Consider the following 26,731-nt stretch of genomic DNA (forward strand, 5'->3'; position numbering starts at 1 on the left):
GTTCAGCAGTATAGAATGGAGTCTCAGAAGAAAGAGGTGATTGTGTCTGTTCATATGAATCACGAAGTTAGTCCAGAGATCATTGAGGTGCTTGAACAACAGGAGTAAGTAAATCATTTGCTTAATCAGAATTTGTCTGTATCTGCACCAATCAACCGTTATTTGTTCTTTGTTTTGTTTGTGTTATATAGTCTTTGTTGATTTAAGTTGTCTATCCTATCCAAACAAGGAAAAAAAAAATAAAGAAAAAAATGTTTTAATGATAAACCTGACTACAAATAACAACTGTTATTTTTCATATTAGTTTAAAACTAGTAAATGTTGACAAATTAAATGTCATATATAAATCAGTCACACTTTCAAATGATAATTGTGTTTCGGATCAAGTATGTCGAAGAAAATCCAAAACATATTATGCAAGTACACTGATAAAGTATATTTCAAAATGCATCACGTTAGTACAATCGAGTTTTAAAAACTTCATTTATGGTTTCACAAATGTATAAGTTCCTTGTTTTTCAGTAGTATGGCTTCCTATTTTTGTTTGATTGTTCGCGTAGTTAAATGCCACCTTCAGCTCCTTTCGCCAAATCAGGACGGCCTGTTTTTAGCCAAATTAAACTGATAAAATCACCGACCTTTGCGATTCTTATCAATCTAGATCACAATCGGCAACCGTATCTTCAATTTATCGATATCGAGGTAACGGTGACCTTATGTAGCGTACACAGTCTTAAACTTTCTCTTAAACTGAATTGCAAACCAATAGATAAAAAAATTCAAAAACAATGTTTAAAAAATATCTATCACACTGATGGAGGAGCTGAATGACTGACAGACGGACGAACGTGCGGTGTATAATCCTATAGTATGTTACTGGCGATTTCTAAAGGACCTTTACATGCTTCAGCTTTTACACTTTATGACTCGAGGCTGTACGTCAAACCAATATACCGATATTTCTACGAAAAAAGGTATATCTTGAATAACCGTGAAATGATATCACAAGAGCTTATGATTTTTAAATGGAAAAATAGATCTGACGTGAAACACAGCACGACAGTTATTTAGTAAACGTCATTCCGTTGAGTATCGGTTAGTTCGGATTTGGCTTACAACCAAGACAGTATTAACATTGTGTTATTGTTTTGGATTCGGAACCACATATGTTCTGTAACTGCCAATAACTGTTAACTATCTTGAAGATTGTAATTCATTCACAAAAATTAGAAAAATGATCTGTCCAGTGTTATTAAGTTTGAGTATTTGTAACTTTTAGAAAAACTGAAACAGTATCTTGTAAGTATGTTAATACAATCAGCTGTAAAGAGTAAGTAACACATAGAAAATGTATTTATGTTTCTACAAAAACATTTTTTACCTTACAATAAAACAAACAGTCCATTTCGTATTCAGTCATTTAATCAAAATCGATACACTAACTAGTATGTCATGTTAGGCCATACTAGTATATCAGTATCACACATTGCACGTGTGTCATTATAAGGCCTGAAAATGCGGGGGAAATAAAAAAAAAGGTATGAAAATATTATTTTTTTTTTAAGTTTCGGAATAAGGCTTAAAAACGTCAACTACTTTCACCTCACAATACCAACATAGTTAATGTTATGGAGTTAACAATATTGAAAATATCAAATCACGGGTAACTAAAAATGAACCTTTACACCGACAGTTTTATTCTTTAATCGTTTATCACGGGTGTCATTCGGTTTATCGAGAGAAATGATCGTGAAAGAATATCTAACGGCGGTCAAGTATTGAGAGACGATCGTGAAAGTTCTGGTAAAGGATCGTGAAAGACATTTAATGTACATTCTAGTTCAGAATCTTTGAAAAAATCGCTTAATTTTCAAAACGCGGAACAAATCCGAACAAAAAAATATATCTGTCAAAATGGTTTAACTTCCTCAACATAACTGTGAAAGAAGATAAAGAAAATATGAAGTACTTTTTGAAAAAAACCAAAAGGCGCAAAGCGTGTCTATGAAATTAATTACAAATAACACGCTTTTTGTACCTATAATGGTCATATTTCAGAATATCATGATATATTTGAACTTTAATCTTTGGTGTATCTGATAGTACAGTAAAATTAAAGTATGTTCTTCCATTAAAAGCGTTAATTTGTTTATGAAAACCTTGAATTTGTTGAATTTCAATCAAACTTGATCGTGAAAGATCAGGCAACGTATTATTTCGATCGTGAAAGAAAATGCGTGACCAGACTTAATACTAGTAATCAGAAATCAGTGTTTCTTTTACCATTTGATAAATCTGCAAGTGGTAGAAGCCTGTAACTATTTTGATAAGGATGAACATAAAAGCTATTATCTTTTTTTCTATTCAACACTTTACCTCGAAAGTTAAATAAGTGAGAAAGATTCACCTCTGTGAATCGGTCTAGTGTACTTCAGGCAGACCGACTCTAGTTAGCCAATAATATGGATATGCAACGTTTATACCAAAATATTATCAATCAAACAAAAAATCATAGCAAAAACAGCACATTTCATGTGTAATTTTGGATTGAACGATAACCAACATTTTGTGCAACAGAACGCTTTAAGTTCTTTATAAACAACGCAGATAAGGATTGATTTAACTATATGGTACATACTATAGAATACCAAAGCGCAAATGCTGTAATGTCTTGTTTGCTTTACTTATGATAGTATATTTTTTGAATGTCTATAAAATCAAGGGTTTTACTAGAAGTGTCAAATGCGCTTAAGATTGTCATAAACAAGGTCAAGATCAGATGAACCATGCCATACAGATCTCTACAAATATCCCGTACACCAAATAACTGTGTTCCGATGCTTACAGTGCCTTAGAAACTGACACATGTAAAAGTATGCTTGGCCAATTAATTCGGAACATAAGGTAAAAAGTTTACGAACCCTGACCGACAGCCAGACATAGACATCTTACTATCATTCAATAAACCAAACACAATTGAAGTCGTCAAGGTCATATATGAAACATGCAGACATACAAGTACACCATACACGAAACACCTTGTCGCTATAGCATACAGGTATATATTCAAAAGGCCAAACAACATAAAACAAACATTGCCGAATGATGCATGATATTGAGTTCAATGTTAGTTGAAACCTTGCACAAGTCGAAAATGTACACCTTACAATCATAACAACAGACAGTTATCCTAAAGCTTAACGAATCCTCGATACGGACTTGACCACTAAAATGAATCTTCATCCATGAAATGAAGCAAATTCAGGGTCAGGTGAATCTTGTCTGACGGACATGTAGTTTATAGGATCCAACATACAAAATGTGGGTATCTATAACTCGTGATAAGTGAGTACCTCACATGACAATAAAAAGCTTCATCCTACAATCATCCATCTATTTTACAAACAACATGTTCACAAATGCCCAAATAATAATTTCAAAATATTTGCGCGTCTGGCGTACTAAATTATAATCCTTGTACCTTTGATAACTATTTACACCACTGGTTCGATGCCATTGCTGGTGGACGTTTCGTCCCCGAGGGTATCACCAGCCCAGTAGTCAACACTTCGGTGTTGACATGAATATCAATAATTCGGTCATTTGATACAAATTTCCTGTTTACAAAACTTTGATTTTTTCGAAAAACTAAGGATTACCTTAGTCGTATTTGGTACAACTTTTTGGAATTTTGAATAATCCATGCTCTTCAACAATTTACTTGTTTGGTTTAATAAATATTTTGATATGAGCGTCACTGATGAGTCTTATGTAGACGAAAAGTGCGTCTGGCGTAATAAATTATAATCCTGGTAACTTTGATAACTATTTGTACTTGTACAAATAAAAATTTCCTGTTATCCCGCTTATATCTCGAGAAAGCGATGATATGGATTGTCTTTATGCGTAGCAGTTCATTTGAGCTCCTCTTTGAGATCCATGTTTAAACAAAAGTTTCAAGTGCCGGGTGTAACATCTTGCAGTATACAATATACATACATTGGTGGATAATATAAAATTTACTTTTTTGGCGACTGCACTACGTTCTACAGTGACATCGGAAGTTGGCGCATGTCTTTAGTCGCAAGACTGAGATTGAAAGATGCATATCTTAGGCTTGTAATAGATTCACTCTTATCTAGTTGGCTTAGAACTGAGTCTTCGACAATCATATAAATCCATTATCTGTTTATACATGGTTTGAAATTGATCGTTTTTAATTTTCAGTGGTATTTCTTCGTACCCAAATAAATCGACGTCACCAGAATCAGTTGTCAAAGCTGGTGCAAATTTCTTCACATCAAATGTTAGTGCAAAAGAATTAGATGGATTCGTTGAAACAACTTTCTTTACCATGAAATCAAATTTACCGGGTCCTTTAATATCGGGTAGATTCAGATCTGTGTTAAAAGTCTCATTATGAATATGGCTGGGAACGGCAAAATTGATGAGAGCGTTGTCGGGATCATAAAATCCTTTGCTTGTATGACATGATTGGCCAGTGTTTTTATATCTAGTCATAAACCTTTGAAAACGTCCATGAAATAGAATTTTACCAATGTACCAGAACTGCTTGGTTTCTTTAAACGGATACCGCATTAATATTGTTGTGGGTGTAACCTTAAAATGTCACAAAACAATAAAAAGCAAATATTTGAAAAGTCGAATTTCTTATTTGCTATTAGATTGAACAACATTAAAAAGTACAGTAGGAATCCAAACCTTGCTATTTCTTTGATAACAATTGGTAATAACTTAACTATCTTATTAATTTCCACATCATCTTCACAATATTCGTGTGTTGCATCTGTAACATTATCTGCATCTTCAACCTCTTCCATTGGCTCAACTTCACTGGATTGTTTTTTTCGGCGTTTTGTCATCCATTGTCTTTTTTTATTGCCGTAGTTGTTATTTCTTTTTCTTTTCATTTTCTGAAAATATTAATACTTTGAAATGCTTAAACCTAATGAGGATGTTGACCTATCTAGCCTTTCTCAATACCAATAACAAATGTCAATTGTCATATAATTGAAGAATAATTTGAACGTCTTCGTAGCATCAGATCTTTCACGATCTTTTTCACGATCTTCAAAAATGCGGTACGTGATCTTTCACGATCCAAAAAATCAATTTTGTGTAAATAGTTCCTTATTTACCAAGTTTCAGATTATATTTATACAAAATAACTATGAGAACCGTTTAATTAATTCAAATACAATGTCCTTATTCTGATAAAAGTAGTTTATCTAGTCGAATTTGTGAAAAAAATCGTGTTTGTTTACATTTTTTATGTCATTGAAATGTAAAGAAGCAATCTGCCTTTTGTCGTTTTGTAATAACTATGTACTTGTAAAACTGGATATTCTGACATACTGATCATAATGTTGAACCATTTTGACAGATAGTTATATTTTGTCGTAAATGTGTCTGTGTAATTAATTAAATTAGAATATTTACTGACCTTTCATATGTCTTCTCGATTAAATGTCTTTCACGATCCGTTACCAGAACTTTCACGATCATCTCTCAATACTTGACCGCCGTTAGATATTCTTTCACGATCATTTCTCTCGATAAATCGAATGACACCCGTGTTTATGCGAATTATGTAATTTAAAGTGATTTGTGATAGCATTGTACATATGTCATTTTGATAGGCAACAGTGTTGTTTAAAACTTAAACTTTCTTATTTCTTCTTACCTATAACAAATACATGTAGCTGAAAATAAATGTTAATCAAATAATTTGATTTGACTTAAAAAAAAAAAACAGCGCTGTAAGTTTCCGCCGTTATCATTGCTGATCGGGGCTTCAGCAATTTTACGTTACCTATAGACGGAAGTTGTTCGTACATTATATGTGTAATAGGCGGTACATGCATTAAAGTGTAGTGTTGGTGAGGAAGGTGTATAAAAGAATCAATTATATAACATTTCATTTGTAAAACCTTTTTTTTTTTTAAGTTAAACACCATGTATTCTAACAGTATAAAAAGACACAATTCGTCTATTCCTGTTTTCAATAGGGTTTTTACTATGTATATTTGTAATCAGGATAGTTTAAAAAATTCTTTGAAACTGATATTATCAAGATGCTTGATTTTTTGATTGACAGATTATTTGTTACGTTCGGAGGACGTGTTTTTCAACAGACTGTCGGCATTCCAACGGGAACAAACTGTGCCCCTCTTCTTGCCGACTTGTTTCTTTCTTATTATGAGGCTGACTTCATGCAGGAACTTCTTAGGAAGAAAGATAAAAAGTTAGCAATATCCTTTAACTCTTCTTTCCGCTATATAGATGATGTTCTTCCACTAAATAATTCAAAATTTGGTGACTATGTGGAACCTATCCCATCGAGCTAGATATAAAAGATACTACAGATACAGTTAAGTCGGCCTCATATCTTGACTTACATCTAGAAATTGACAATGAGGGTCGGTTGAAAACAAAACTGTACGACAAAAGAGATGATATCAGCTTTTCAATTGTGAACTTTCCATCTCTAAATAGCAACATTCCAGTAGCGCCTGCATACGGGGTATATATCTCCCAATTGATACGATATTCCCGTGCTTGCATTTCCTATCATGATTTATTTGATAGAGGGTTGCTGCTCACAAGGAAGCTATTAAACCAAGAGTTCCAAATGGTGAAGTTGAAATCATCTCTTCGTAAATTTTACGGACGCCATCACGAGTTGGTTGACCGTTATGGAATAACCGTTTCACAAATGATTTCGAATATGTTCCTAACGTCGTAACTACAATCCCCTTCCCTTTCATAAATGTGACCTACCGAATAAGACTATTTGCGGGATTTGTTATCACATAAGCAACAAGACGGATGCCACATGTGGAGCAGGATCTGCTTACCCTTCCGGAGCACCTGAGATCACCCCTAGTTTTTTTTTTTGGTGGGGTTCGTTTGTTTATTCTTTGGGTTTCTATGTTGTGTCATGTGTGCTGTTGTTTGTTTGTCTTTTTCAGTTTTAGCCATGGCGTTGTCAGTTTGTTTTAAATTTACGAGTTTGACTGTCCCTTTGGTATCGTTCGTCCCTCTTTTAAGGAATATGGGATAATGGTTTAGTGGAACATGAAGCCGATTACGTATTGTGAGGTTTCGTATGGGTTCTTTATAATTTAAGTATACAAAACAAAAAGAAGAACTTTTCAAAAGGAAAACTCGTTATATTGATACGTAGGCTCTAATAGGAAGGATTTTCTCTTCTGGTCTTTTCGTGGATAAAAAAGCTTGTAATTGAATAAATGCCTTATTCATGTTATTCATTCTACATTTTTAAGGGAAGCATTTTCAATATTCACGTAATAGAACATATGAAAACCTAAGTATCTGTAACTTCTTAAGATATAAGTCCGAAATTGGTAATACATATTACTTAGTTAACTTTCTGAAGATTTTTATTAACACGATACAGGTCCAAACTATGACGAGTTTTTACACAATGTCACGCTTGACACGACTGTTTTGGATGGACTTATCGCTAAATGCTGCCTGACGATTGAAGACAGAGAAGATATAATGAATGAACGACGCTTGTCAGAACGAAATAGGATGATTCTTAATATTCTTATGGCCAGACCATACGGTACCTTTCAAACCTTTAAAGAAGAACTTATAGAATTTGACCGAAGTAAGATAGATCTTGTGTCCAAAATGAAGAACTACGATTTTGAAGGCGATTACAATCTAGCTGTATTTGAAGGTAAATGGCTACTTTATTACTTGAAGTTAATTCTTTTTTACATAGTGTTGTTGGTTGACGTTGTTGCTCTGGGAAAACTTATCTTTGTAATATTTTTCTCGGATTTCTCAAAATATCAACTACATTAAACAAAAACAAAAAAAAAACAAAAACAAAAATCGAGGACTTTATTTCTTTATTGTTTTATTTTTCTTTTGTGGTTGGCTTTTTAATGAGCTAGCATGGTAAGCTGGTTTCAGTTGGGATAGGGAAAGTTGTATTGATAGCTTTTTCTAGATAGGGAAAAGTTGTATTGATAGCTTTTTCTAGATAGGGAAAGTTGTATTGATAGCTTTTTCTAGATAGGGAAAGTTGTATTGATAGCTTTTTCTAGAAGCCACATTTCAGAATTGATTATATAAAGTATAACTTTGCTATCAATTGTATTTAAGTATACTGATTCAAGTACTTAACTGTCATAAATGTCATTGTTTCGAATACATGTACTCGTCCTTTTAAGTCGACAGTTTAATCCTCGATCATGTCTATAATTTTAGTTATTTATAAAGCTTCATCGTGTTTACATAGCGTGTTGTCGCAATTTTAACAAAATGAGAGAAGAAATATTCATTGATGCCTAACAAGCAACATAACGGAAGCCTCAAACATCAGCCCTTATGTGTATATAAGTATTATATCTAGTCTGCTTTGAAGACTATTTTCATTAGTATTATTGTCAAATCATACAATCCAATAGCATACATCCTCACTGTAAACATTCAGACCTATTGAGAGGGTATTTCCGAACACAAATTGTTCAAGAGGTTCATTCATTTCAAACTTAAGCTAAATTGAAAAATTAGAAAAGATTTATGTTTTAAATACGTAGCAACCTAATGTTGGACAAGAAATATGAACCCATGTTGCTCTTGTCGGATTTTTTTCTAGTTGAAGGTAGGACGCAGTCATGTTTTGATGTGAACCTGTCGTAACTGTCTTCTCTAGCGGTTCTAGCGTTAAGACCTACAGTTATCAAGAAAAGGAACCTGTGTTCCTACTAGTTTTTTATAACCTCAACATTTGCATTGGTGAACGCAAAAATATACAAATGCGTCACTTAACTAAATGACAGTCAACTGCCGGCAGTCCTCTTCTGCCCAAATAAATGCAGTTCTTAAAAAACGATACCAGAGGGAGAGTGTAACCCATAGATAGAAAATAAACTGACGACGCAATGACTAAAAATAAAAAGACAAATAGACAAATAAGAGTACAGAAAACACAACATAGCAAACTAAAGACTAAGCTACACGAACCCTTCCAAAAACGGGGGTGTTTCGGGGGGGGGGGGGGGGTGGTAATCTCACGTTAAAAGTTTTCATGTTGATCAATACATAAACGCGTTAAACATTTATATTTTCTTTCTTTTTTGGCTTTCTCAAGTTTTTGAATGAAACATCATGTTGAAAAACATTTTTAATTGTAAAAAGCAAAATTATACTTGATTTAATTTCAGTAATGGATTTAAGCAGTCATACCATCAAACTACAAAAGAATTTCAAAATATTGGTCAATGAATTAGCCACTACAAACACGATAATAGATCATCTCATTAGTGACGAAGTATTATGCTTAGAAGACCAGGCTGAGGTGTGTGCCCCAGGTAACACCAAGGAACAAAACAATAGACTACTTTTAACTAAGCTGATGTACAAGAACGCTGATGCTTATACATATTTCCTTTCAGCTTTAGAAGAGGATACTTGTTATGAAGAACTTTCAAAACGTATAAAGAACACCGAAGTTACCGAAGAGGACAAGATAAAGATACACATTGGTAATTTGTGATCTCTTTTTTACTTTTTATTATTTTATCTCATGTGTAATCTTTAATATTTCTTTTAAACAAATTTTGGTTTTTCGAGTGAAATCTAGACAAACTCTGATACTTTTGCACAATCTGCAGCTTGACAAAAAATCTCTGTAAAGCATACCCTTTCTTCATCTTTTGCATGATATAAACTACATTTTGTTAAATTAAGGAAAACAACACAAAAATGTAGATTGTAATCCAGACAACCCCTATATAACTTAATCGTAGATTACAGTTAATAAAACACAAACACGGGCTTTGTTTTGTTTTTTGAAGTTCTGTTGTGGTTAAAAAGATAAATCTTATGTACTGACGACAAAACAGTACTATTTGAAGATAACCTGGAGCTTTTTCTCTTTCAAATCAGGGTTGAAGAATCATTGCCTCAAATATAGAACATTGGAAAAGTTGCCTTAGAATTTTTCCTATTTGTACCCTCTTTTGTATAAGGAAGCTCTTTTAAAAGGTCTTAATATCCATTGAATTCCAAAGGTTTACGTTTTGGCATTTCTGGTGAAGGTACATGTAAATCCAAAAAAAGTGAGCAAAATGCTGACCTATAGGTTAATTTTATTTAATCGACAGAAAGGGGAATATACTACGTTGTAGTCAATGAAAAGAACTCGAACAATGAAAACGGCATTTGTCTTTAGTAAAATAAAAGTACACCACAAACACGGATCAACACAGAATGAAATTTGATATAACTGTTGTTTTTTTTTCTGCACAACTTGTTTTAGAATGCATACAAATCCTAAAATGTATGATTATGTAATTAAAATGTGCATTCTTTACAATCCGTATTAATTATGCGATAAATGAGTTACTATGCAAATAGGACGTTTATCAATTTTGTATTCTAAAGGGAGAATAACAGCAAAAGAAAATAAAGAAAAACACACAAGAGGTACATGTAAATTACAGAAATTATTTTAACGGTTAATTTTTAAGGATATCCGGTAAAAGCGACATAACTATTACTCTACTTTACGTAGATTTCCCCTATATAAAATTGTGTAGTAGTTAGGTGAAAACGAACGTTACACAAAACTATAAAACATATATTAAATGAACGAAAATCAAATACATAAATCATACAACACGTACAAGACTAACAAAGGTAAGAGGCTCCTGACTTGTGACAGGCTGAATAATGCAGCGTACAGATGAAAGAAAAATGAGTGTTTGTATCAATTGAGAGACTAATTTCTTCATTAATAGTTAGTTATCAAAGGTACATGTACCAGGATTATAATTTAGTACGCCAGACGCGCGTTTCGTCTACATAAGACTCATCAGTGACGCTCATTTCAAAATAAATATAAATATAAATAAAGCCAAACAAGTGCGAAGTTGAAGAGCATTAAGGATCCAAAATTCCAAAAAGTCAAATACGACTAAGGTAATCTATGCCTATAATAAGAAAATCCTTAGTTTTTCGAAAAATTCAAAGTTTTGTAAAACAGGAAATTTATAAAAATGACCAGATTATTGTTACTCATGTCAACACCGAAATGTTGACTACTGGGCTGGTGATACCCTCGAGGACGAAACGTCAACAAGCAATGGCATCAACCTTGTGGTGTAATTAGTTATCAAAGGTACCTGGATTATAATTTAGTACGCCAGACGCGCGTTTCGTCTACACAAGACTCGTCATTGACGCTCATATCAAAATATTTATGAAGCCAAACAAGAACGAAGTTGAAGAGCATTGAAGATTCAAAATTCCTCATCATTAAAAATCAAAATTATGAACCGGCTTTAACTATAAGTATTTTTTAAACACCTTGATGAATTTTGTCATAAAATATAGTATGTAAAATGTAAGACTAATGATAATATACCATCCTTTTGCATTGTTAAACTATCACAATGAATTATTATATAAATAAAGGCAACAGTAGTATACCGCTGTTCAAACTCATAAATCCATGGACAAAAAACAAAATCGGGATAACAAACTAAAACTGACGGAAACGCATAAATATAAGAGGAGAACAACGACACAACACTACAATGTAACTAACACACACAGAAACGGACCAAGCATCAGACAAAATCCCACGAGAATAACAAATATAACATCAAAACCAAATACAATGTACATGAATTTGGGATAGACAAGTACCGTGACACGTCTTATCGCAATGTCAATTTACACTCAAAAATAAGAGAAAACAAACGACGCAACGTTAAATTGTAACACATACTGAAACGAACTATAATATAACAATGGCCATATTCCTGACTTGGTACAGGACATTTTTAAAGGAAAAAATGGTGGGTTGAACCTGGTTTTGTGGCATGCCAAACCTCACACTTTAATGGCAATGTTAAATATAACATAGAAATGACAACATAATATTACAGGACTACAATACAAATAAATAGGAAAACGTATATATAAGTTTTTTAATCATGCACTTTTATTCAACTACTATTTGAGACAAGCTGATTATTTTTGTTTTCATTAATTGTGAATAATATACATGTAGGTGTATCAACAAATCATCATTACATTGTATCGCTATTTAGTAGTTACAATTTCTTTGCTACCACATGTGGGACTGCTTTTCATAAAACCTGTAAAAATTGAATAATATAAAAGTATAGTAGGACTACCTTTTGAATGTATTATTAGTGCAACTATTTCTTTCTTTCATTGTTATCGGATATAGGACAAGTGTACCACGAATCAGGTGGTGCGATTGTAGAGGACAACGCAATGTTTATATTTATTTAGTCTAACCCATCGTGCAAGACCTTTTTACCTTTGATAACTATTTTTCCTTATTTGTATCTGTTTATATCATATTCGTGAAGTAATTTTTCTACAGATATTTTGTTCGATTTTTAGATATACACAAACGTGAGCAAACTGAAAATATAATACCAAGGAACATACAAGGTAATATATCTATTATGAAGTAGAAAATACGTTGAACCACAAACGTCAAAATTATTCAATCGCGTAGTGGCATGAACTATTTGTGGATTCTTATAAATTCTATATAACTTTTGGACTATTTTAAATATCGGTCTATTTCTGAAATTAAACCTTTCATACTATTGATTTTTTTACGCTGTATGCTAACATTGCCCGTGTGAAATTTTAAAATTGTTTGTATATACATGGAAAGACAAATATATGTGACGTATACAATTTTCTGACGTCAAACACGCTAATCAATGAATGTGTTTGTAGATAGATGTTTTTGAGTTCTGTTGAATTGTGCCTTTTAAAATTGTAACACGATGATGACTGCTGTACCCGTATTTTGACTATTTTATTTTTTATGTCTGTTTAGTTCACGCATCATTGTAAATATAACGGAATTTGATGAGACTGTCACCAAAGGAAGAGGTTTGGCGCTATAAAACCAGGTTTAATCTACATTTTTACATTTACATTTGAAAATGCCTGTACCAAGACAGGAATATGACAGTTCTTGTCCATTCGCTTTTTGTGTGTTTTGTCATTAGATTTTGCCATGTGATTATGGACTTTCCGATTGCATTTTCCTCTTTGTTCAGTATTTTTGTGATTTTACTTTTTCTATAACAGTAAGACCTTAGTTGTTGCGGTCGACCCGTATCTGCAATCTAAGGCTGGGTAAAAATTAAGGCCTGAGTCTATAACTGCTTTTAAAAAGTTATTGAAGACCTGTTGGTGACCTTCTGTTGTTGTCTGTTCTATGGTGGGGTTGTTGTCTCTTTGACACATTCCCCATTCCATTCTCAATTTTACTTTTCCCAACTATTATGGATTTGACTGCTAGGGTTTGTATTAAGCTGTACAATGCCGATCATTTTACACCTATCATCATGAAAGTGGTTACAAAGAAATCTATATTATTTTGAATCAGCAGTCCACAGTCTCCACCTTACCTTTTGATGTTGATGTAAATATGTTCTAGTACTGTTACAATGCCATTATATGCTTACAATTTTTCAACACAATTGCACTCCATTCTTTATCATAAAGGACATACAGCTGATTGGAAAAAAATGATGGATTAGCACTGATATCATATGAACTGACTTCAGAAAGCTTCCACTGTTTGAATTTGATAAAAAAAAATATTGATATCTCGTAAAGTTTAAGTATCAATGTGTCAAGCTTAGACTGTCTTACTTATATATATAGCAATATAGCATTGATTTACCGATAGTACTTTAGAATTGCCATCCATCTAAAATTATCTTGAATACTTTGATCTGTTATCTTCTCGACTATTTAGCTAGCCAGACATATAGCTTATATCCTGCCTTTAATTTACTCAAAACTCCTGTCATGCCTTATTTTAAATTATATTCTGGCCTTACAGCCCTCCTCCCCAACCTAATGCATGTGCTTCCCTAGTTTGAATCAATTGTCCTCCAAAACTATCGTACAGTAATTTTTAATGTAGATACACATACAATGGTGTTCTAACACTCAGAAAATATAATTTTATAAATTACATTATTTCGAGCTTCAGAACAGTTGATTGGATACCAGCAGTAGTGACAGTTCGACATTTCTTCATATAATGGGCTTCGTGTCGACGTAGATATGCTTATCATGATATATAGTTGTAAAGGTCTTTTTTCTTAAAACGAGGTTTCAAACATAAAAAAATATATTATGGGGAATAGGTACACTGTGTGTGTCCATGTAGCCTTGAGCTATTGGACTACGTATTTTAACGTCAGACAAACTTCTTCGTTCATGTGACTTCTTATTCGATTTCGGGAATGGACTGCCCGTCGATTGATAAAGGTGAGCAGTACAAAATGATAAAATTTGTCCATTCGATCATGCTAAACAAATTCTTATCTACTTCCGACTTCACCTCGATAAATGCATGCTCATGATTACCGGAGAGAACCACAGATCTTCGGCACGAAAATTGAAAATCCTAGGGAAATACGATTTCAATAGTATTTTGGAAAACAAACATGCTACCCCCATTTTTACTTAAAAATATTCTTTTCAGATTTTGCAATTTGTTTTCTATGATACAATTTTCATACATTTTAAGTTAGCAAAATATTGCGATTACTTTTTTTCACATCGTAAATATTTTTAACATTTTAACATTTTCATCCTTAATAATTAGGTGTGATCCTATTACATTGTTAGGCAATTCATAATTGTATTGTTTTAATTGTATTAATCTTTGTACTGAATAACTCACATTCAAATATTTTTTTTTGTTATGTATTGCTATTTATAGGCACTTTCATATAAACTAATCATGTTGGACAATTGGTGCATTGCACTTCTAAACTAAGGTCAAATATAGGTTCCCTGCCTGAAGATTTTACTGAGTATTGCAAATCACGAATGTATCCCCCATTTTTTGTTTACTGATTGTAAAATTCTTTAACCAACTGACTGCTGAGATCTAGCTGTTTTTCACTTTTGTATTCTTGTGAGTGACCGATACAATAAGATGACAACTTCGCCGGCCTTACTCTGTAAATTTGTGTTCTATGCACTTTAAACATGCACCATGATTTTTTTTAAATTAACAATATGAGGTTTTACATTTCTTTAAAAGTGTACTTTGTAAAGTTCTGAACAACACTATTCAATTCGAAGAAAGGTGTAATCTACTCAAAAATGTCTTAATGATAATGACATATTCACGAGAAAATCCACCTCAAATTAATACTAGGCAGTAGGTTTTATTCTGATGGAGGACAAACATATAAAGTTTAAAGTTTTCACATATTTCTTATATTTGTCATTTACTGAGTATGATGAAAACATGCTTTTGAGTTAATGTAAATTTGAAACTGTGGTATGTTAAAAAAAAAAGCAAATGATACAGAAAAGGGGCTGGATTGTTTAATTTGATTCAGCATGCATAATAGTTAGTACATCATCTTTCAGATCAGCACAATGTCCTTATAGAGCAGTGGAGAAATGAAGACGATTCATTTGTTTGCACCAGAGCAGCAGACGAAGTTCTTAAACGTATTAGGAATAATATTAGCGTTATCGTATCTGGAAATGCAGGGGTTGGTAAGACAGCTACTATGAGACATGTAGCTTTATTGTTAAAGAAAGAAGGATATCATATTATTCCTACATGTACTCCCAAAGATTTGAGACGTTTTTCACAAAAAGGGGTCAAGACACTTTTTGTTATTGATGACATATGCGGCCATTTTACTCTGAACAACAATCAGGTAGATAAGTGGGAAGAAATATTAGCAATTGTACAACCATTTTTGGAACAAAATCCCTGCAAGATCATTGCTACATGTAGATTGCAGGTATTCAAAGATGCAAAATTCAAAGCCTTATCCCTTTTCAATTCAAGCGAGTGTAATCTGAATTCGGAGACAATTAAGTTTACAAAAGAGGAATTATCGAGATTAGCTGAAATGTACTTTCAAGAACATGCTGATGATGTAAAAGGTCTTTCAGATCAGTTTGACTTTTTTCCCTTATTATGCAAGTTATATCAGAAAAGCAATTGTAAGGAAATCAAACAGTTCTTTCATAACCCCTTCGAATTTTACAGAAACGAGATTGAGAGCTTTCGAATTGAAGGAGAAGGTGGGAAGCTTAAATATTGCTGCCTTGTCATTTGTGTATTATTCAACAACAGAATTGCTGAAAAACAACTACAAAGTCAAGACACACACACGCAGGATCTTATGGAAAAAACATTCACCGAGTGCAAATTAAACAAAGGCACATCAGTTGAATGTTTAAAAGACTCATTTCAAACACTTGAAGATACATTTCTTTCTAAAGTAGATGGAACCTACAGAACAATTCACGACAAACTATTTGATTTTCTTGCCCAGATTGTTGTACGCAATAATGTAGATTTGTGTATTTCAAAGTGTAGTAGTGATTTTATACGTGAGCGATTCATTTGGAATCCAGTCTTTACCTCTCAAAATAACACAAACCTCTCAATTGCATTGTTTGACACACATGTTGATATCTATATAGATAGGTTGATACAAGATTGGTTCAAAGGTCTAACTGCCAGTGTTTTTTGTAATATAAATATGAAAAATCATGAATTTATTGACAAACTAATGAAAGCCTTAAACAACTTAGATGCATCAGAAAAGAAAAGATTGGCACAAAAAACAGACAATGAAAGCAGGGATAGTCCATTGTTGCTCAGCAGTTTCATTGGAAACATTTCGCTTACAAAATGGTTACTAGAGAACACAGGAATTCCTGCCAAAAGTAAAAACTTGAGAGAAGTCGTATCGCGTGTTAATAGAAACAACTATATACATCCACACATAAATATGCAAAGGGAAAATGGAACAACGTCATTATACATTGCTTGCGAAAATGGTCATCTTGAACTTTTAAAAATGCTTTTAAGATATGGAGCTGATGCTACTTTAAAGAAAAATACCGATGATTCGCCTCTCTCTGTTGCATGTGAAAATGGGCATACAGCTATTGTTAATGAAATCCTCAGGAACACCGATGTAGACAAAGACTATCAAAATAAGAACGGATATTCACCGTTGTATTTTGCTTGTCAAAATGGACATGCTCAAATCGTGCAGAATTTATTAATTTACAAAGCCAATATCAATTTATGTTCCAAATTAGATGCTTCGCCATTGTTCATCGCATGTGAAAAAGGCTACCTATCAATAGTGAAAAATCTGTTGAATTATGGGGCTAATATTAATCGTCAAAATAATACTGGACAGGTACCATTACATGCTGCATGCTACAAAAACCACGTAGAAGTTGTACGGATGTTATTAGATAAAGTTAACATATCTGTTAATATACTCGATAACAAAAACATTTCGCCTTTGTATGCAACGTGCCAGTGCTCGAAAGGCCATTTTGAAGCCATGGAACTATTGTTGCAACACAATGCCGACGTCAATATTGGGAGACAACCACTAATAATGACATGTGCAAATGGTAACATAAAGATGTCAAATCATTTGATAGAACATAAAGCAGATGTTAATTCATGCCGCAGCGATGGAGTATCACCTCTTTTTATGGCGTGTCAACATCGTCATTATGAAACTGTGTGCCTACTCTTCAAATTCAATGCAGACCCAAATGTACATCGTGAAAATTGTGCATCGCCACTTATGATTGCTAGCCAAAATGGCGATGTTGAGATCGTTGAAAAACTATTGAAACATGGATGCAACATTAACAGATGCACATCTGATGGCGTATCGTCTCTTTATCTAGCCGCACAAAACGGTCATTCCAATGTTGTTTCTCAGTTGATTGAAGCTGGAGCTAGTTTAGATATGTCAGATACAGACGGGAAAACAGCATTATTCAAAGCTTGTCAAAACGGACATTTGGAAATTGTTTTAAAGTTGTTAACTTGCAAAGCGAATGCCCATTTACGCATGGTAAACAACGTTTCACCTATGGAGATTGCTGAAAAAAACAAGCATTTAGAGATAATGAAAGTTTTGAAGAAACAGGAAATTGACGAAAAAAAACTGTCACGGGAATAAAATTGAGAATAGAAATGGGGAATGTGACCCGACCATAGAAAAGACAACAGCAGAAGGTCACCAACTGCTCTTCAATGTAGCGAAAATTCCCGCACCCAGATGGGAAATATTTTTGTGATCAGAAATTAACTATGAGAAAGACATTAATAAACATTTGATACCACATCTTCTGTTCCATTTGAGAGATCATTTTCTTATTTGACACATTTTTTCTTAAGTAATGTTCCAGGAAACGAGAGTGTTGATCATGATTGTTGTTCCCGATTTGTACCTTTTTTACTTTTTTATAGATGTGGTATGATTGCCGAAGAGTCAACTCTCCTCAAGAAACCAAATGACACAGAAAATAACGAATATATTTCACATATGACCTTGAACAATGAGCAAATCCCATACCACATAGTCAGCTATAAAAGGCCCCGAAGTGACAGATTTAAAAAAAAATTAAACGAGAGAACTCACGGCTTAAGCTATGTTATTAAAATGAGAATAATTATAATGTTGTCAATATAATGCGATCGGCATACATATACATTTGAGAGGTTTACAAATCTATAAAACTAAGATAATGCATCATTTCATACATAGTGAAATAATAACCAAGTCAGAAATGTGACGGTTGTTTTCCATTTGCTTGATGTATTTGAGCTATTGATTTGACATCTGATAAGGCCATTTCAATGTGAAATTTTACTTTCTCTTTTTATAACTTTTGATATTTTTAGGCTTGTTTTTCCTTTTGCTTTTAACTTTTTGTGCTTCGTAATTAAGCTACAAAATTTTATATTTGATAGTTTGTATTTTGTTGTGTTTGATTTCTGTTGTATCACATATGTTGGTTCTTATATCTACATTTTGTATTTGTGTGCATTTTTGGTATCTTTTACCTTTACTTTGTAAAAGGATAAGAACAAAACCAAAAAATGAATTAAAAAAAATTGCCCACAACAACGCAATAACTGAATCGGTAATGATAATAGCCATGAAACTATCACAGATTAATTGTATTTGGTACATGTCAGTTATCAAATGTTAGATTTACGGAAGTAAATATTTTGTTCTCCCCTGGCCGGGATTCGATTTTATACTACTGAGATATCGTGGCACTCATTCGCATTGCACTGTGCCGGACGCGCTAGACAACCCGACCACCTAGCTCTAATAATAATTAGATTATCAATTCGTCTGAACCAGTGACATCACTAACACAGATTACATCCAGATTTTTTCTTCAGAGTTCCTTTGACCGAAAGGGAACAAAAAAAGTCAAGGTCTAAATTTTGATTTTGGTTTATTATCACCCCTTTTCAAAACTGTATAAAATATAGACAACATACGTTTACTGTACATGCTGTATTTGGCAAAACTTTTAGGAATTTTGGTCTTCAATGCTCTTCAACTTCGTACTTTCTTTGACTTTTTTAACATTTTTTGGATTAGAGCGTCAATGATGAGTCTTTTGTAGACGAAACGCGCGTCTGGCGTATATACTAAATTTAGTCCTTGTATCTATGATGAGTTTATTTACGAAACTGTTAGTTGCAAAATGTCGTAACACATACATTTTGGTTTAAAGGGTACATTGTACATTGACATTAAGTTGGATTTTCTCCCCTCTACTATTTAAAACTACATGTATGGTGATGTGACTCATTCGCCATATATAATAAAGATCTTTTCGTATGAGGTCCTTGGTTAATGCAATTTAAATGGACTATATATTTTTGGGAATCAGTGTCAATTAAACTATCATATCATATCGGTAGTGACATTTTTTGAAATCGGAAAAAAAAATTATCACGTTTAATTCAAACATGAATGTAGCGAAACCAGATTTTCATATCAAAATATATTCAAGACATTCAATTAATCTTTAGATATTGGTTTTGAATTGAAAAGATGTTTGTTCGTATAAATATTGTATAGTGGAATAAATTACTTTTGGAGTGTCAAGAACTCGTTGGAAGTACTTGATAAATTGCATGCTTATATTGGTGATTTTAAATTTGTTCAAAGTTTTGATTTTTCTACCCTGTATACCACATTGCCTCACATTCTCATTAAGAAAAAATTCACACACCTAATTAAATGGGCATTCAAAAAATCAGAATGTGAATATATATGTTCAAACTCTTTTAGGTCATTTTTTAGTAGCAATAAACAAAAAAACTATGTTAATTGGACATGCTTTGATACTATATATGCCCTTGAATTTTTACTCGTCAGATTATCGGAATTCCAATGGAGACTAACTGTGCACCATTTATTGCGGACCTGTTTTTGTATTGTTATGAGTTACAATTTATGACAAAAATAAGCAAAGACCCATCGAAACAACATCTGATAAACAAATTTAATAATACTTTTAGATATTTGGATGATATTTTGGCTCTCAATAATGACGACTTCAGTATGTATATTAATGAAATTTATCCTGTTGAACTTACTTTAAATAAAGCTAATACTAACAATGACCACTGTCCTTTTCTCGATCTTGATATCTATATCACTAATGGAAAGCTGACTACTAAAATTTATGGTAAAAGGGATGATTTTTCATTTCCTATCGTTAATTATCCGTTTTTAGATGGTGACGTTCCCTTGTCACCATCTTACGGTGTTTATATATCTCAACTTGTACGATTCGCTCGTGTATGTAACAATGTTTTAGATTTTAACGAGAGAAATTTATGTATTACTGAAAAATTATTACACCAGGGTTTTCGATATCACAAACTAGTCAAAACATTTACTAAATTTTATCATCGGTATAAAGACATCATTCGTAAATATAGCTCAACATGCAGACTTCTAATACGTTCAGGTATTTCACATCCAATTTTTTATGGAAATATTCTTTATAAAGCACAAAGGTGTCAGTATTCACCTCAGAAACTTACAAAACCTTTGAATAGACTTATTAAGAAAGGATATAATTACGATACTGTTGTCAAGTCATTAAAGATTGCATATTTTGGCGTTAATATTGAGTCACTGATAAGGTCTTTGCATCGGAACTCACTTCTATGACAGTCGCAAAACTCCCCCATTAAAAAGGCCTCATATCACACAGGCGGAGAAATATACAACACGATGAAATGTACATCTCATTTAAGAATTGAATGCTTTTTTTGGAAATTTATTGGGGTGTAAAAGCGTTGACCGAAGTACATTTCGTGCTGTTTATAATTAAGAAAAGAACGTCAGACCAGTTACCGTCACAGCCAACTTGCTTTTATTTCATTATAATCAATCAAATTATCATTACATGTAATTAAAAAAAAAATGCTCAATTGAACATTACATTCAATTACATGAATAATTGTAAAGCATTACACTTAATTACCATTACATTTTCAATTCCACCATCACTGGTACACACTATAGATATATATAAATTGAAAAATTGAATAAGCAATGTCGTTATTCATTATTGTATGCATGGCAGATACACTCTATCATTGTAGAATTCAAACGACATATTTAGGTTTTTTTAAACTTCGCTTTATTCGGGAAAAAAGTCAACAGAGTAATTGCAAAATAGTTACTACAAGTTATCGAGTTGCACATCTTATTTTTCAATCTCCCATACAGACAGAGTTATCGTCCTCCTCAACCGATATTCCACCGCGTGATCGAAAGAAGTTCTTAGCCGGGTGCAGAGAGATTGAGGAGGAAAGGACGATAACTCTGTCTGTATGGGAGATTGCTTATTTTTAAATAACTTTACTCCTTCGTGTAAGGACATTGGAATGAAAAATCGTGTATATTACAAATTCATGCAATACTCATTTTTTAACATATTCACAAATACTTCATATACGTTCCGTCATATACGGATACGTCCTCGATACTTGAGTTCTGCAACAGCTCTAATAAAAATCATACTGAACTATGTATATTTTGTTTAAACATTTGTGCAATTCACCCAAATAAAAAATATGTTGTTTAGAGTGTTTACACTGTACATTGCGATATTTTAAATAAAATAGATGCTGAGTGTATATAAGTATGTGGAATGGGGGATATTTTTTTTTAAAGCAGAACGTATATGCATGTGTCGGCTTTTTTTTTTTTGTCTCTTTGACGCATTCCCCGTTTCCATTCTTAATTTTATCAATTACACATTTATAAATCCATATTTGAAAATTTAAGGAAAATCATTTACCAGAGGGTTTTTAGCTTAAAATGTCTATAAATATATGTGGGGTCTGTTGCAAGGCTGAATGTATGTCCCTATCAAATATATCCTCATTTTCCAGTGACAATAAAATCTTCTCCAACTTCTTTTCGGTCGACCCCGGTTGCATTATTGTATATTAGTTCTCATCCTGAACATGCTTGAAATATTTATAAAATCCGTACATGTAGTTATGATGAATGATAAAGACGATAATAATATTTATTTTGTCAGCTTAAACGTAAGTGGTACAGTTCTAAACAAGGATGCTAATCTGAATGGCGTTTGCTAATTGTTTAAAACGTTATTGTGCAAAAAAGAGAATAGTAAGAACCTACGTTTTTGTTATAGATGCATTATGGTCTGTCATTTGTAAACAAATGTAAAAAAAAATCTTGTACATGTTGACCAATGAGACAACTATCCACAAGAGACAAGAGACCAAATGACACAGAAATTAACAACTATAGGTCAACGTACGGCCTTCAACAATGAGCAAAACTCATACCGCAAAGTCGGCTATAAAAGGCCCCGAAATGACAAATGTAAAGCGAATCAAACGAGAAAACTAACGGCCTATAACAGTTTTCGTAGTAAAGATTGATAGATGGACTGTTGATTTTTCAGCGTTCACCGGTAATTATTTCATGCATATCCAAGTCGAGAACAAATTGACAATTATTACAATATGTAGGTTCTACAAAGATGAACGTCAGAGATGAAGGTCTGAAAATCGAACTGCCATTTGAAAATAAAGGATTTGTTGGATAGGAACAGACATTTTGCATGATACGGGCAATCTACGGACCCCTCGGATAGTTTTTGCGAGATTTCTTAAAATCATATGAAACTTCAAATTTAAGAAAAAAGTTGAATATGTTTTATTTATTTGAATGGCTAAGTTGTACATTTATTATAAAATAAGTTTACATAGACTTTCTTGTGACAGAAAATCCGTTATCTTATCAAAGTCTTCAGGAATGTATTGCTATTGGATATACTAATTCGTCGATATTTTTCCGTATGCGGTGACCTTAACTACGAGACCTCTCGCTTCTCCATGTACTCCTTACAGCAAAATAATTATATTTACCTGTGCACATTATTTTATTAAACGCCATTTTGTCCAAAGTTATAGTTTCTGATATTGTTTTACATCTCCTATCGTTTTTTATTAATTTTGTATTTACATTGTGTCATATATCAAATTTATTCGTTCAGTGTATGTTTACTTGTTTTTGTTAATATGTCTTTTGATTGAATTAAGCCATTTCAATTGATATTTTATAGTGTGTCTTGCTATGTTGTGATGTTACATTCAGGTTGAGGTGAAGGTTGGCGCCTGTTGAAACGTTTAAACCCGCTGCATTTGTTAGCATCTGTCCTAAGTCAGGAACCTGTTGTTAAGTAGTTGTCGTTTGTTGATGTGGTTCATAAGTGTTTCTCGTTTTTTACATATTTTAGACCGTTGGTTTTCCTTTATAAATGGTTTAACACTAGTCATTTTTGGGGCCTTTTATAGCTTGCTGTAAGGTGTGAGCCAACTTTGCAGCCTCCGTGTTGAAGGCCCGTACTTTGACCAATAATGGTTTACTTTTTACAAATTGTGACTTGGACGGAGAGTTATCTCATTGGCACTCATACCACATCTTCTTATATCTATTTATCACAAACCTTCGGGGTTAATTTTTTTCTTGGTGCTGAACCTGTTGGTACTTTGGATCATATGCAGTTGTATATTTTGTGCTTAAGGTGTTAAGTCCATACACTGTACAATCGGACAGATATACGATGGATGTGGTGGGGTTCGTGTTTCTCGGTCTTTAGTTTTCTATGCTTTGTTTTGTGTTTGTGTACTGTTGTTTGTCTGTTTGTCGTTTTCTTTTTTAGCCATGGCGTTGTTAATTAATTTTCTACTTATGAGTTTGGATGTTCTTTTTGATATCTTTCGCCTCTCTTTTAAAAGATTACGCAGGTCAATTGACAAATTTAACTGTACGTAATAGGGGAGAAATCGTTACCGTACAGTCTTCAACAGTTAACAGGTAGCTGTCAAATATTCAAAGCTGTATATATCGCTGCTATTGTGATACAAACAAACACTGTAAAAGCATTACCATCAACATATCAAATTCTCATTTAATAGAAACAAAACAACAACAACACCATACAGACTTTACATAAAAGAACCTACGACTAGTTCAAAATGAAAAATAAAAAAGTCTGAGATTGAGTACATATTCATATGGAGGTTAAATAATCAATTTACCTTTGTCATGTGTGTGGGTACATATATGTGAGGATATTTTCAAGTCATAGCTTATATTTAGATGACATAGAGATACTACGTTAATTGTCAATTTAGAAAATAGATTGCTAAATGATGAGACCATACATGTATTAAAATAAAAATATCATTTGGCACTAATCATATGTAAAAAGTTTGAGTTGTCGTTCTTTGGACCTAAAGTGAAAATAATATGCAAGATAACTTTTTGTGTACACCGAAACCGTTATCATAGCGTTTGTAACCACTACTAGGTGGCTACTGGTAACGTTGCTGTCCTTTTGTCGGTATTGTTATAATTGATTGGATTCACTCATGCATGTACAAAATGTACTATAATAATTTCCATATCTACAAATACTTGAATGTGATTGGTCCAATAGATTGTCTTTTCCTCGTTAACACTTCGATAGACCATATATGCTGTAGGGTCTTAATTTCAATATGCAGTCAATTCCATTGTGACTGTAATCAAAATAAAGAAAATTGAAGTGACAAATATATCGAAATATTCGAATTGACGGGTTTTTTTTCAATGTGACTGATGTACACTTGGCCGATGAAAAAAAAACCTAGACTTTGATTCAGATTGTGAGAGAATCGACCAACACACCAATACTAAATGCAAATATTAAGAGGGAGCGGTCATTTCTTTTATCTTAAGGGGTCGGCAAAATGTTTGCAATGATCAGAAAAAAAGTGATCCCCTCCCCATTCCACTTCTGCGAAACATGCATAACCCCCTCTTCCTAAAATTGTAAGAAAATATTTCACGACACCCTTAATTCTCCTTTCCTAATTGTACCTTGCCTTTTTGTCACTACATGTAATAAGGTATGAAACGGAACTAAATGTTATGGAACAAATTCTTTTCTCAAGCTAAGTTGTAGAATACTAACTAAAGTATCAAGTTTGTAAAATTTCTAACATGTCGTACAAGAATTTTACAATAAATATTAAGGAAGCTGGCTTGTCATGTTTTATTTTTTTGTCAGATTTTCGGAATCCTCTGGTTTTATCCATTTGAATGCCTTGAAAAAAATTTGCCGGTGACCCCCATTTTTTATTTTGTAAATCTTGTACATGTATAATGATAAGCCATCTGTAAAAGTCTTATAAATTTTTAATTACTTTTTATCAGTTTTTGAGAACTTCTACTTGTCAATGATAGAGCTATGAAAAGTCAAGAGAGAATATTTTCCGGCCAAAATTTCAATGGCTAATATCTCGAAAACAATCACGGTGACCTAGATATTATCATTAAAGAAAAGTATTTTCAGTTCAGATTTGATATGTAACAGCAAAAATAAGAAAAATTAAGGGCAACAATCTATTTCATATACATGTATATACATATCTACCATAATAAAAAAAAAGATAGTCTGGCGTGAAAAGTTAATAAAATATGTAATGTATGTAAAACAATAAAAACTTTTCTTCTTCAAGTACCCTCAGTGGCCAAAATCTAAGTTTTATAGTGTTCTCCCATACCGATAATGTTTAAGATCAAATAATAATTTAAGAACAAAATTGAAATTATATGTTCACCAGTTACTATATTTTGTTTTTTTCAAGATGTATAAAGTAAATGAAATATATAAGATGAGTAAGAAAATACAGATTAAGTCAAAGAAGTTACCCCAGATGAGAAATTTCCAATGTTATACTTCGTTCTCTCATACCGCTAATGAATTCAGCAATTTCCGTAAAAGAACTGAAATTAGATGGGAAACTATAAGTATAATAAGGTGTTTTTATGCTAGAAAAAGTAAATGAAATATAAAAAGAGAGTAAAACAACTTCGATTTTTTTCATAGTCGGTTCTCCGATATAGATTATATTCAAACATAGAACTGGAGTAACATCAGGGCATACTTGTAACTGAAATTTTATGGGCAACTATGAGTAAAGTTTTGTTCTTTTTGGTGCAAAAGATACAGAATGATATAAAGTGAGTAAAATACAAAGGGTCTTGTTTATTTGAGGAGAAAATCAGTTTGTGAGTTGTTCATAAAAAAGAATGGCCAGGGTAGATACACGTATCTTGTTTATGGGAGGGATAAACCCTACTTTGTAAAGAATCACTCTGATTCAAACAAAAAATTATCTGAAACCGACATTATCAAGATGCTTGATTTCTTGATTGACACTATATTTGTTACGTTCGGAGGACGTGTTTTTCAACAGAGAATTTTGTATAAAAGA

General features: G+C 32.8%; 1 protein-coding gene across 1 annotated transcript; it reads left to right on the forward strand.

The window, feature by feature from the left end:
- LOC143053670 (uncharacterized) lies at positions 1-23,010 on the forward strand. Its single transcript, XM_076226460.1, has 8 exons — positions 1-104; positions 1,280-1,299; positions 7,442-7,729; positions 9,225-9,545; positions 10,447-10,488; positions 12,442-12,492; positions 15,466-15,666; positions 22,934-23,010. The coding sequence occupies exons 1-8, from the start codon at positions 16-18 to the stop codon at positions 23,008-23,010; spliced, it is 1,089 nt and encodes a 362-aa protein (XP_076082575.1). The 5' UTR covers positions 1-15.
- The last annotated feature ends 3,721 nt before the right edge of the window (positions 23,011-26,731 follow it).

This window comes from Mytilus galloprovincialis, chromosome 12 (genome assembly GCF_965363235.1).
Source record: "Mytilus galloprovincialis chromosome 12, xbMytGall1.hap1.1, whole genome shotgun sequence".
NCBI lineage: Eukaryota > Metazoa > Mollusca > Bivalvia > Mytilida > Mytilidae > Mytilus > Mytilus galloprovincialis.

Coding starts and splice junctions, on each gene's coding strand:
- LOC143053670 (XM_076226460.1), top strand. CDS start 16: ATGGAGTCTCAGAAGAAAGAGGTGATTGTGTCTGTTCATATGAATCAC. Junction 1,300..7,441: donor AAAAACTGAAACAGTATCTT/GTAAGTATGTTA, acceptor AACACGATACAG/GTCCAAACTATGACGAGTTT. Junction 9,546..10,446: donor CAAGATAAAGATACACATTG/GTAATTTGTGAT, acceptor TGTATTCTAAAG/GGAGAATAACAGCAAAAGAA.